The sequence below is a fragment of the Camellia sinensis genome, chromosome 3, assembly GCF_055761805.1.
Source record: "Camellia sinensis isolate YWXY chromosome 3, ASM5576180v1, whole genome shotgun sequence".
NCBI lineage: Eukaryota > Viridiplantae > Streptophyta > Magnoliopsida > Ericales > Theaceae > Camellia > Camellia sinensis.
In genome coordinates, this window is record NC_138963.1 from 125,494,125 (window position 1) to 125,508,457 (window position 14,333).

The window sequence follows — 14,333 nt, forward strand, 5'->3', positions numbered from 1 at the left end:
GTTTATTATGCCTGATTAGTTATAAACTCAAATTTTGTATAAACTCAAATTTTGGGGCTTTTCACCAATAATCTCCAACTCCTTGGGTATCGAGAACTCCAAACGCCAGATCGACGACGGTCTCCCTGCCCTTTACTCCTCTTCCATGGCCGCCACCGTCTTCACCCTCACATCCACCGCACACCACCACCACCACCACCACCGTCTTCACCATCTTCGTGCCATTCTCGGACGACGACGATATGAGATATGAAGGCTTCAAATCTGTTGGATTTATGGTAGATCTGAGATGTGAGGGCTCTTCCTCCGCTGCTACAACCACCGAGATGAACGATGGGGGCCAAATCTGTGTTCGATTTTTGTTGGTTCATAATCTATGTTCAAAGTTATATATATATATATATATAAAGCTTCAGTGATTTCTATATGTGTGTGTGTGTGTGTAATTAGGTATCTGATTGTTCGATTTCCAAACCCTAATGGCGGAAATTGAAATTCGAAGTCTGTATATGTGTGTAATTGGGTATCTGATTGTTGATTGATTTGGTTGTATCAGCCACATTGTGCACCAAACCTGTTCGACGAAAGTCCTCTCTGAAAATTCTTTACTATCTATCTAGTTTGGGAGCTTTTTAAAGATGTATGTTGTGAAAGGAGCTGGGCGTCAAGAGACTCTACATTTCGACAAGATCATTGCTCGTTTCAAGAAGCTTAACGTTGTCACCACCAGTTGCTGCATTCTCTGCATGTGATGCATTTGATCTAGTAGTCGTCTAAATGATAGTAGGAAGTAAGTTATTTCAGATATTCCTTCTACCCATACAAAATTTGAGTTTATTATGCCTGATTAGTTATTTCCTTTTACAATGTTAGTTTTAGATTATTTTGTATAAGTTTGACTTGTTAAAATACATATTGTTTGTATTACATGCTTTTGTAATTTTAATGGCCTCCTTGGTTGCTATATTTGTTATGTGGTAGTCCACTGACTGTATACATGTCGTTATTGGTCCCCCTGTGTTCTAAAATTTTGATTTGACATTTGAGATATTTGAACCATATGTGCTTGGCTTTGAACAGTTATGGATTTACTTATAAAAATTGACACTTTTTGGGTTCAAATGGTAGATAGTTACTGTGTTCTTGTTCTCTTCTATAACATTTCAGTATGCATCTTCTTTTTGTTCTTTATTGATTTTTTCTTGTGGTTTATGAGTATTGTTCAACAACATTACTACTTCAGGAGCTTGCAGGGATTATTAAATTGTCGGCATATTCTAGCTTCAGTCTGTTTGAGTGTCGGAAGGTTGTTGCTGGTTCTAAATCACCTGAAATTGGAAATGGTATTTGTTTTACCTGAGTTCCTAAAATATATATATATATATATATATATTTGCTTTTGTTTTCATAATAATATGCATTTTGATGTCATATAGAGGAGTATATTGGGTTGGATGATAACAAATACATTGGGGATCTGCTAGCTGAATTTAAGGCAGCAAAGGACCGAAGTAAAGGAGAAATCTTGCACTACAAATTGACATTTAAAAAAAAGTTATTTCGGGAGTCGGATGAAGCTATAGGAGAACCAATGTTTTTAGGTGGGAAGGTGTTGGTGAAGATGGTTTGATGGTTTCACTGGAAATTATTTCAACATAAAAAACATCCATATTCACCAATTTTGCTGACAGAGCTATCAAATTTCTTTTTATAAATAATTTTTCTAGGCAGAAACAAACTTGCTCCAAAAAAAACCCAACCCTTCAAAACCTTTGCCTGAAATGCTAATCTTTATTTGTTTTTAAAGATGAAATGCTCATCAATAAAGATTTTTAAAGATAAAATGTCATCTATAAGCAAGTTTTTATCTTAGGCATTAATTAGTTTTTACTTTTAATTAGTACATGGGCGAAATTATAATTCTATTAGATGGAGTACACAGCACTAGTCATTATCGTTTATTTATTTATTCATTTTCAACAGCAAAGAGTAAACACAAGTATTGTAGATGGCTGTGATACTCTGTTTCTGGGTGTGGCTGCTGATAGCCGTTGTTTGTTTTTATTTGTGGTGTTTGGCTTGGGTTTGATCTTGTTGTAATATGCACCTCTATATTTTATTTCTTAATCTATTTGATCTTTTGATTCTTGAATGGTGCAAATTTCTATTATACTTTTTATGTCATAAATTCCTCAAAACTCTAGTCAAAATACACTCTTGACATAACTAGAGTATCTTGTGAAATTCATATTTTATTTGTTCCTCAATATTTACTCCCTAGACACATCCCATTTTATTGGTACTTCACTTCAGAACTTTCCCGCTCGTTGCTTGCTTCATATCCTCTCTTTTTGGTGAGTCTAGAAATTGATTTAAAAAGCTGTTTCTTGCCTTGCTAGGCATCTCATTCTTGTGTATGTGCTAGTTGTTCAGTCACAGTGTGATGAGATATGCTTGCTTCTTAGATTGGATGTCTACATTTTTCAGATTCTTCTCTATTGTCGTGGTTAACAACTCTGGAGTGCAGTGTAGTGGGTATTATATCTTACTAGAAAAGTGGCCCCGAGAAATGTTTTTTCTTTCGAGCTCAGTAAAGTATTGATGGTCATTTCGCCTGCTAATCATATTACATGTTTTATAAGCATAAGAACTTATTTAAAAATCTTTAATGTTAAATGCTTCTCTGAGTTGGTTTTTGTTTGCATAAATAGCTAGCGAGGCTTTTCTTTTTCTTAAACTATTCATGTTTTAGTGTAATAATAATTTGCAGATCTTTTGATGTAGTGACATCTGGTTAAAACTCTATACAGCATACATGTTGCTTAGAATTTGGATCTCTTTGAAATTGTCCAACTTGAGTTAAAGTACATTTCCTCCTTTCTAACTTGATGTAACATATTTGTTGCAGATTGGGGTTTTTCTTGATAGGAGGGTTTTTTTTCTACATTCTTTCAATTTTCTCATTTGTTTTACTTTACTCCAATCTTCCACATAAGGTACTGCTTATGAAACTTGAAATTCAATTTACTTAAGGTCAACTTTTTGCACAAATTCTACCATAGTTGTCAGTGCTGCAGGAGCTCCGCTTTGTTATTAGTTTTGTTCCAATGTTTATCAGCGGCAATCGCAGCTAGCAGAATGTACATCTCTTTTCTTTTATTTAATTAATACCTCAATTAATTTATACGAATACAGAGTTATTTTTATCTTCTTGTAGTTGTTTTAAATGATATACTGAAGAGTAGTTTTATATTTGACCAACAGAGGACGATTGAAAGAACAACTGCAAAATGTGCCAGATTCCTCTCTGCTTTCTAAAAGCATGTTAGACTTTCAATTTACTATTTGGGAGCATAGCACAAAGTGTTGCTTTCTTAAAACTAGGCTCTTAAAACTATTTTCTGTGGTTATAATTACTTATTTTTTATACTTAGATATGATAATGGGCTTTTAATGAAGCAAAGAGACATATTTCACTGGTAACTATGTTACCTTCCTAGGTGTTGTATGATGCTCTTAATTATGCAATGTGTGAGGCTTTATCAGTTGGATGCTACAATAATATGGTAACCCAGGTTAATATATTTTTCAAGCTAAAGATACTACTATTGCCCCAACAAAATTGCAAGCTTACTAGTCATCCTCTTCTTAAGCTATGTAGTTAGTGTCTTCAACCCTAAGCAACTGTTTCGGGTCAGTGTTCTCCTGGATCAATTGACATTATGTTTTATGTAGAACATTCATTTACCATGAATGATGGAAGTATAATTGCTGCAAATTTCACTTTTGAAAATAAATAAAGGACAAGATATGAGAGTGTGCGGCCAATTTCCCTTGTTGGTTTAACACATTTTCTTGGTCTGTGGTCTTGTTGTTGCCTTACAGTTTGAACTATATTATGTTGCTGTCATCTCATATCATTTCTGTTACATAAATTTGACCTTATGATTTCCAGGTATAGTTGTAGAATTTAAGAACTTGTGTTCTTTCGTTTTAGGTGGTTAGCTGCATGGAACAACATCTTTGACATATGGTGTTGACATTGAAGGAATACGTTGGATGGGCATTTTGCAGGTCTTTTTCATGCTTTCAGCTTTTTCTTTTTATTGTTTGTCTTGAAAATTCTTTTTACACATGCACTTTTTTTTTTAGTGCCAAGGATAACTCTTGTCAAAAAAGTAAAATCCCTAACTCCACCTCTATTTTTTTTATGTGCATTCGACAAATGACTACCCAGTTGTATAATAGATCAGCATTAGCATTGCTTGCTTTGGAAATAATAGATATCTAACACTAGATTGAGTTGCAACAGAGTATTAGCTTGTGCTAGTAATAAGAAAGATTGTTCTATGATTTTGAAATGTGCTTGTGGATGGTTTAACACTTAAACACGTTCATATTTCTGTTCATCCCCCATTTTGGAGTTGCTTGCATAATCAGTTGTGGAACTTCTGGGAGGTTAGTAGCTTAAAACTAGAATTAATTACTGACAATTCTTGCTATCATCCTACCAGTTTATGTTTAAAATAATTTTATTTTGTTTTGAAAATCTATACATATCTGTGCCAATTGCATGTCTTATTGGCATTTATTGTAGTGCTGATAAGACATCCTATCATTATCTGAATTGCAATATCTGTAGGTTTTCTAATTTTTCTTTTGCTTTTAATCCATTTAGATGTAATATAAATGGCATATTCACTTTTCGTTTCCATCATCTTTGTAGACTATAGTGCTTGGAATTGGATATCCTTGGCATTTTCAATAGCTTGATTCATCATAGACATAATTGTTGAATTATTATTTTGGATATCTTAAATAACATTACTTCCAATCCTTAAATGAGCAATGTTAAATTGTTCACCTTTCACTTCAATTTATTTGTTGGCCTCATTCCTCTGATAGCCTATGATGTATAAGGCTGAATGTACATCTATATGGCTTCTCTCAAGCACTTTGTTATGCTTACAGTGATGGCTTTGCAGTTCTTTTCCATGTACTTAAATCCACGAGAAAAGAATGCTCAACTAGATTATTGTTCCACAGATGTGGTTTGTCATTTTAGTGCCATGACCTTGTTGCTTCTGTCTATATCATTGCTTTGATGCTGCATGTCGTTAGTACCTGTTTGTTTCATAGCTTGTGACGTTGGATAATTGCCTTCTTGTCATATAGCACTCAGTCGATATGTTTTGCACATTCTGTTCTTGTCAGAAATGAGCTCATTCAGATTTTTAATGAATAATCTAAATTTGAATGTACTTTTACCCCATTGGTGATTGCAGTTCTCCACTTAAAATGGAAACACTTCCGCAAAGAAATGATGTTCAAAATGTGAAATGAATTTTCATTTCTCTGAGATGTCCAACATCCTATTGATTGATGCCCTTTTTTTTTTGATAATCCAGGGTATTGCAGCCCAATTGGGCCTGAGTTACCTCATATAAATTGATATCCTTTAATACATGATGATGCATCCTAGTTTCCTTTGCTTCAAAGCAAATTATCTTGGTAGATAACTGCATATCCTGTTTTTGTTTTATCAGATTAAGGTAACATATTTGCTATGGCTCATGATACTTCTGCTGAATCAAATAAGCTAAAGGCAGGCCTCTTGAAAGATCAAGTACGGGTGGTTAAGAGAAAAGATTTCGATCGTTATGAGATTGCCGCTTTCCAAGATCATCTGTCATTTGAGAAGGGTTTCTTTGTTGTTATCCGTGCATGCCAATTGTTAACCCAAAAGAATGATGGACTTATATTAGTAGGGTTAGTTGGTCCTTCCGGAGCTGGGAAGACAGTATTTACTGAAAAGGTACTCAACTTTATGCCCAGCGTTGCTGTCATATCAATGGACAACCACAATGATTCTAGTCGAATTATTGATGGCAACTTTGATGGTAAACTCTTCTTTCTATGGTTCTGCTTTTGGATTCTTTTGGTAGGACTCCCTGATTGGATTCCTTATGGTGTTCACTGTTCAGTAATAATGAGTTTCTTAATTTAAGTTTTTCCTGGCTTGGAGAAATATGCTTTTGTTTTCCCTTGGAGGTTTGTATTTCTTTTTTATTCCCTCTCTCTTATGTGCCCATCTATCGATTGGTTTTTACTATGCTTTTAGATTGCCAATTGGAAGGTGTAATCTGAAATACCAGTATGTGTCCAAATTATTTAAATAGGATGGTTTTGTGAAATAATTATTTGATCTGAATGAAACTTAAATTCTGTAAGGAGCCCATAGGCTAGGGATAATACTTGACAATGTGGTTGAGTTTAATTGTGACGTTTATGCTAAAATAGACATGCATTTTAGAGTTAGAAATTTTTTTATATTAAGAAAATGCTAAATATTAACACTACTTTTGCTTTTCACTGCAAATCAAAGGTGGTCACTGGACAGTTACATGAAGCATCAAAACAACTGCCAACAAAACTACGATTTAATGGATGAATAGTCGTGGTTTTTCTTTCCTTTTCTTTTGAGAAATATCACATGTTTAGCCAAGGCTTGCATAATTTCATGAATATCTTTGTTACATGTTCATTGGTAAATTCTAGATTGCACTGACCAGTGTTTTACTAAACTGACATGGCCCAATTTTTATTTTTCCCAGATTTTATGTACTGCAAAAAAATTCTCAAATTTGCTTTCATTGCTGAAGTAAAGTTGAAACATTGAACATGTGACTTTTGACTAGTGTAATATCTTTTTGGGACAGACCCACGGTTGACAGACTATGATACATTGCTCAAGAATATCCATGACCTAAAGGCAGGGAAGCAGGTTGAAATTCCAATATATGATTTCAAGTCTAGTTCCCGCACAGGATACAGGTTGAGTTCTTTATTTAATATTATGAGCATCTCATATATATTTACACAAGATGCAATATTTATTTAAACAAACTGATCTTTAATATGATTATATTTAAATATGATTTTAGATGTAATTAATAATATATTAATGTCTTCCTTATTTATTTTCTTTGCAGATTGGTTTTTGATGACGTTTGGAAGCATATTTGCAAATCAAGATCAAGTGTTGAGTTATTTATTTATTTCCTGAACTGATACTTAGTTGTAGTTGCAAATCAAGATTGAGTGTTGATTTTTTTTGTGGACTCCACATTAGTTCATTTTGGGATTTGCTTTGATGATTTTTTTGTTATACATAATGGATTATTATTAAAGTTGTTTGATGGATACATTTTGATTTATAATATAATGGTTTAGTGAATTTTTGTGTGGAGTGGTGTATAATAGCTAGTGGATTTCTTAGTACAATTAAAAGGCTACTGGGATCTGAGCAGGGATATTTGTGAAATAATAACTTAAATTGAATATAAAATATGGAACAACTTTAGTGACTAATTTTTTCGTCATTTGTACTTCTTATTATGACAAAGTGATTATTAGTCACTAATAAACTTTTTTTGTGACAAAATTTACTGCAGTTTATATATGAAAGTTTTTATTTATTTTGTTGTTTGGTGACTAAAAATTTTGTCACGTGTATATATATTTATGACGAAATATATTTCGTCACCCATGTATGACTTTTGAAGACAAAAAATTTCGTCACCTTTACATCTTATTGTGACAATTATTTCCTCATCAATGATCAACATGCGTGACAAATTTATTCGTCAACTAAAGTTATAAATATGGTACTGAACAATTAATTGGTGACGAAAATGAGAATTTTTTGCGACAAAATTTTGTTTTATTGGTGACAAAAAATTATGACTTTTGAAGACGAAAAATTTCGTCATCTTTACATCTTATTGTGGCAAAATTATTTCCTCATCAATGATCAATATGCGTGACAAATTTATTCGTCAACTAAAGTCATAAATATGGTACTGAATAACTATTTGGTGACGAAAATGTGAATTTTTGGTGACAAAATGTTGTTTTATTGGTGACAAAAAATTTCGTCACTGAAGTAATTTCATTGGTGACGAAATTATTTTTCGTCACATTGGTTTTTAGTGACAAACATTCAATGACGAAACCGGTGACGAAAATATTTCCTCACAAATATCTATAGTGACGAAATTAGCTCTTTAGAGACAAAAAAATTTCGTCATTACGTCTTCATGTGTGAGTGTGTGACATTGTGTGAACATATTTGAACCAATATATATTGACACTGAAATGAAATGAACTGGAATTGAATGCTGTATAGGATTACTTGCCTGTGTTTTATTAGTATTCTGTTTACCTATAGTAAATGGAGAATACAAGAAGTAATGATGCAACTGAATCCTCTGAGACTTGCATGAGCTGATGGAACAAATGCTTGAAGCCTTAACAAAATCATTGAGACAGCAACAAAGACAACAATCTCTGCCTCATCTGCCCCCTTCGGTCCAAGTAGAATCGGAGAACACTGACATTATCTCATTGACTAAAAAATTTACTAAAATGAAGCCGCCAACCTATCTGGGTAGTGTTGAGCCATTATAAGCCGAGACATGGATGCTAGAAATGGAGAAACTATTTGAAGTGTTTCCGTGTTCAAAAATTCAAAAAGTTCTACTGGCCACCTATACTTTAAAAGAGGAAGCCCGACGTTGGTGGATATTGATCAGAAACGACAATAGGACCATGACATGGAGTCAATTTAGAGAAATCTTCTATGAAAAATGCTTCCCTTAGTGCTTCAAAGACCACAAGGTTTCTGAATTTAAACAGTTAAAGCAAGGCAACACGTCTGTGGCTAGTATGAGGCTAAATTCACCAAGTTATCCCAATTTGCTCCTCATATGGTAGATTCAGACTACAAAAAGGCTCAGAAATTTGAAGGAGGCTTGACTTTGGAAGTGTTTGACAAGGTTAGTGTATTAAAACTGCTAAAATATGTGGATGTTCTTGATAGAGCCTTAATGGCTGAAGCCAACTTAGCTGCATTGAAAAGGACTAAAGCTCCAACAACTAAATGGAGAGGTAACAGATCTAGATTTAGTTTCAAAAAGGGCCATTCATTTGCTATAAAAAAGAAGAAAAATACGGGATCTACTAGCAGTTCAAGTCAAAGCAGTGGATCTGCACCTATTTGTGCTGAATATGGAAGAAGACACAAAGGGGTTTGTCATCGTGTATCTGGTGCTTGCTTCTATGTGGCAAGACAGGCCACATGATAACAGATTGTCCGGTTGGATCTGAAAATGCCAACCGTTCTACAACAAGTTCAACCGTATTTGCTCCTGCATCGAGATCAAATGTGAGAACCAACATCGGGAGGAAAACCTTAAGGCAAGGTAGAGTTTTGTACTTGTGCCTGGTGATGTGTAGAACACTGAATCAGTGGTGTCAAGTATCATCTCTATCTGTGCTCAGAATGCCTATGTGTTGATAGATTCTGGTTCTACGCATTCCTTTGTATCGCATGTTTTTTCTCAAAAATTAACTAGATCTTTAGCACCTATGAATTATCTACTATCTATATCTACACCATCTGGAGGTTCTACAGTATGTGCTTATGTTTGTCCAGCATATGATATAATGATTGGTGATATGACATTGTACGTTGATTTGTTGCCTTTGAGTATTGATCGTTTTGATTGTATATTGGGCATGGATTGGTTGACCAAGTATTATGCTACTATTGATTGTGTGAATAAATCTGTTGTATTCCGACCTCCGGGGTTACCTGAATTTGTATTTGTTGGGAAAGGGGTAGTTCCTTCCCCGTACTTGATCTCTTTTATGAAAGCCAGTAAATTGTTACTAAAAGGTTGTCGAGGTTATTTATGTTATGTTCTAAATATGATTGCTGATAATGGTAATGTCGAGAACATCGCTGTAGTTACTAAGTTTCCAAATGTGTTTCCCAAGTATTATGCTACTATTGATTGTGTGAATAGGGTTGTTTCATCTTTTTGAATTCTTTTGTTAAAGCTATTCTTCAGTCATTTACTTGATGATCTTGTATCGGAGGTGGTACAAACATTAGTGGTAGAGGTGGCGGTTGTTGTTGTTGCTATTGCCTTAAGGTCTCAGTCATATCTTATATCATTCTTTCCATTCTGTCAAGTCGTGAGGAGGAAGACTCCTCCAATTCATCTGCTCTCGTTCTTACCATGATCTATATAAACTTTGTGTTATAATATATACAAATGTATGTTCACATGTTCACATTTATGAAACAATTGCTAAATTCATATCATACTTGTGCTAGAATGCATCATGAATGCAAATCTTAAATCTTTTCTAGACACCTTATTGCTCAAAGGGACAAGAGCATGAGGTAATAATTCATGCTCTAATACCACTTTGTCTTGACCCGAACCCGCCCCTAGAGGTCTAGGTCATGACTGGCTAGTAATCATAGATTACCTAGGGCCTTAAGAACAAAATCAAGTTCTTTAATAATAAATGGAGCTTAGCAAAAACAATTAATAATAAATAAACAAGTCCATTGAGTCGTGTTTATATGATAAACTTCATCAGAAATTTTAAAAGTCATTCACCATACCATAGTAATATTTACGACAAAATTTAGACTGTAACTTCAAACACATAAACATGTTCTCCAAATAGCAAAAACAAAAAGACTACATAAAGGGTTGACAAAAACATGGCTCCGCTAGAGACCAAGCAACGCTCCATCACGGAGGCACTTCACGAATGGCTTCTCAAAAAGGTGGACTCCCCGAAGGCAACTCTAGGCTTCATGATCCACATGCTCACCTACATATATATAAGGGAGAAGAGTGAGCTAGAGCCTAGTGAGTAATACCAAAATAAAGAGGTTAATGAATGAAGTCCATATCAATACAAAACAAAGCATATCTTGCATTTTCAAATGAATCACATATCGAAATCTAACAAAGCATTTGTCATATCAAAATCCATTATCAAAACATCATATGTGGTACATCCATTAGCATAACAAAGGCACTGAAAAGCCTAAATCAAAGGGACCATCAAGGCCTAAACGAAGGGACCATCAAGGTTTGACGAAGGGATAACTCAGGTCTAAGATTAGAGATCTCTGTAATCCAATAATCAAAGGGTCATGGTATTGGATGCCATGAATACATTTCAAAAAAGACATTCGTTCATTCATATAAAATAATATTTCATAAAACCATTCATGTAACAATTTCCAAAACACATTTCAAACATATCTTTATAGAGATATCTTTCATAGTGGGCTTGAACAGACGTTAGGTTTCGGGTGACCAACCTACACAAAACAAATAGCAAATACACATTGAAACATGATGTCCAAACAATATTATTTCTTAATTCAATTTCTTAAATAGGTTTCTAGCTTATTCCTTCCTTAATGATGCCTAAACAATGCCCAAGAATGCCTAAAAGAATAAGAGAATGAAATTCTGCACATGAAGGTGTTTTTCAAAAGTTACTGAAACAGAGCAGTTTGTTCGAGCATTCCTTTGGTCGCTCGAGTAGTCTGCATGGTCTGTAAAACTATTGGATGCTTGAAATCTAGGCTTGATGGTCGCTCAAGCCAAGTGTTATGAAAACTGAGTTCACTTGAGCAGACTCTTGGTCACTCGAGCGATTGTGCAATAATCTGCAAAAATACTAGATGATCTCAAAGTGCGCTCGAGCGGTAACTTCACCACTCGAGTGATGCGATCGAATTCTAGGTTTTCAAAACATAAATTTCTAAGTTAAAAGCTTGCATGGTTGATACAAACTCTTGAAGACACTTAGAAAAACATAAATATAAAATCAATTTGAAACCATTAGCTCAAAAACACCATGAATTGCCAAAATTGAAATCAAAATCTCCATGCATGTGGTGTTCCAAACTCTTTTCTTCAAAATTCTCAAAATATGAACTCCAACCTTGAAACTTCTCAAAATGAAAGAGATGAATACAATTTAACTTCAAATCAAACAAAGATGTTAGAGTTCACGCTTAGGATAATGAATTATGATGAAATTATGCATGCATGTCCATTTTAAGCCAATTATCACCATCTTCAAGTTAATTCTACAAATTTCCTTTCAAAATCTTAATTCTCATTATGAATACACTTCTTGGTTGGATTAAATTCAAGGATTAGAGACTAAATACATACCTAGAGCATTAATTTACAGTTTTACTTCACAAATTCTTCAATTCCCCTACTTTTCTTCACAAATTGGGTTTGAACTCACTCTCTCTCTATAATTTCAGCTTAAATGTAAAATAGATGAGTCCTAATCCTCAATTAACTCATATATATACCTAAGATTAAATTAAACTAATAGTAAGATTAAGAATAATTAATCTAACTTAATTCTGATTAATTAATTCTAATTATTTTAGTCTACATCAAAATTTAATTAACTTTTCCAAAAAGTTCTAAATATTCAAATTAACTTATCAAGCTTATCAATTTCTATTTCTAAATTCATTTAGGCCTTCAATTTCAGATTTGAATTCAATATTCCAACAGATATTCCATAAGCAAACAGATATAAGCAAAAATTAAGCACATAAACATGCAATTTCACAGAATAATATAAATGCACTTATGATATGCACTCTAGGTCGTCACAAGCTGTCAAGAACAAGACTCTCTCAACTTCTCCACAACCTTCTCAGTTATTCCTTTTTGTTTTTCTTTTATTTGATGTAAAATGATTAAGCTTAAATGTTTCATTAATTGCTCCATTAGCTTAGTTAACCAAGCTCCTCAGAAGACTCACAACAAAATCCATTGTGACATGTTCCCACTTCCACTTGGCTATGGGTAAGGGTTGCAACAAACCTGCTAGTCGCTGATGCTCGACCTTTACTTGTTGACAAGTAAGGCACCTCGAAACAAACAAAGCCACATCTCTCTTCACCCTTCTCCACCAAAATTGGTCGCAAAGGTCGTGATACATCTTTGTGCCTCTCGGATGTACCGCAAGGCATGAATGGTGGAATTCTCAGAGTACCTTCTCTTTACAAGGCTCTAGCACAAAAAGACGGTCTAAATATCTCACATTCGAATCCGAATGAACATTCAAACCCTTATCTACCTTCCTACTGGAGATCTTCCCTTGGATAGTCTTTACTTCATGATCATATTACTGTGCCTCTATAAGCCGGTTAACTAAGATAGGTTGTGCAACTACGATAAACATAGTGACCAACTCAACAGACTCGCGAAGGTGCATGCCAACTCGCTGATAGTGCCCAACATCTCCCATTCTCGGATAAAAATACTCACTACTCTGCTCACGAATTACCTACTCAAAGCATCGGCTAATACATTGGCCTTTTCCGGATGATAATGCAACTCAAAATTGAAATCCTCCATAAACTCCATCCATCTCTTCTGCCTCAAATTCAAGTCCTTTTGGGAGAATAGATATTTTAAACTCTTCTGATTAGAAAACACCTCAAATCTCTCCTCGTATAGATAATGCCTCTAGATTTTTAAGGTGAAAATCATCGTCACTAGCTCTAAGTAGTGTGTGGGATAATTTCTCTCATGGGTTTTCAATTGTCATGAACTATAAGCTACAACATTCCTTTCCTACATCAATACACAATCCAAACCTACCTGAGATGCATTACAATGAACCAAATAACCCAAACCTCTCTCCAGAATAATCAAAATTGGAGTAGTGGTGAGTATAACCTTAAGCTTTTGAAACGTCTTTTTGCAAGCCTCACTCCACACAAATCTAACCCATTTACTTGTCAATCTAGTCAACGACAAAGCCAATCTAGAGAAAATCTTTCATAAAATTTTAGATCTCAAAGGCATTCTTAAGTTGCTCCCAATCTTGCATTGCGTCTATTTTACATAAGCCTACAGTTACCCCTTGTCTAGACACCACATGGCCTAGAAACTTAACTTCATTGAGCCAAAACTCACACTTCCTAAATTTAGCATACAGATGGCGTACCCTAAGCAACTTAAGTACAACCTGCAAGTGTTCCTCGTGTTCCTCCTTGGAGGGTGAGTAGACTAAGATCTCATCGACGAAGACGACCACAAACTGATCTAAGAACTCACAAAAACTCAATTCATCAAGTCCATAAATGAAGCTGGTGCATTGGTTAGCCTAAAAGGCATTACTAAGAACTCGTTATGGCCATATTGTGTATGGAATGTCGTTTTCTAAATATCCTCCTCCTTCACCCTCAATTGGTGATACCCCAATCTAAAATCAATCTTTGAAAAGCAACGCAACCCCTGTAACTGGACAAACAAACCATCTATTCATGGTAATGGGTACTTATTCTTAACAATTACCCAATTTAACTTTCAGTAATCAATGCACAGTCGCAACGTGCCATCTTTTTTCTTTGCAAAGAGAGTCATTGCTCCCCAAGGCGACGTACTAGGGGAAATGAAGCCCTTATCTAA

General features: G+C 34.6%; 1 protein-coding gene across 1 annotated transcript; it reads left to right on the forward strand.

Annotated features, from left to right (window-relative positions):
* The first annotated feature begins 2,397 nt into the window (after positions 1-2,397).
* LOC145821122 (inorganic pyrophosphatase TTM2-like) lies at positions 2,398-7,255 on the forward strand. The gene is made up of 6 exons (XM_082917694.1): positions 2,398-2,996; positions 3,078-3,140; positions 3,998-4,074; positions 5,547-5,900; positions 6,720-6,834; positions 6,993-7,255. The coding sequence occupies exons 4-6, from the start codon at positions 5,567-5,569 to the stop codon at positions 7,069-7,071; spliced, it is 528 nt and encodes a 175-aa protein (XP_082773820.1). The 5' UTR covers positions 2,398-2,996; positions 3,078-3,140; positions 3,998-4,074; positions 5,547-5,566; the 3' UTR covers positions 7,072-7,255.
* The last annotated feature ends 7,078 nt before the right edge of the window (positions 7,256-14,333 follow it).

Coding starts and splice junctions, on each gene's coding strand:
- LOC145821122 (XM_082917694.1), top strand. CDS start 5,567: ATGGCTCATGATACTTCTGCTGAATCAAATAAGCTAAAGGCAGGCCTC. Junction 5,901..6,719: donor TATTGATGGCAACTTTGATG/GTAAACTCTTCT, acceptor TTTTTGGGACAG/ACCCACGGTTGACAGACTAT. Junction 6,835..6,992: donor AGTTCCCGCACAGGATACAG/GTTGAGTTCTTT, acceptor TTTTCTTTGCAG/ATTGGTTTTTGATGACGTTT.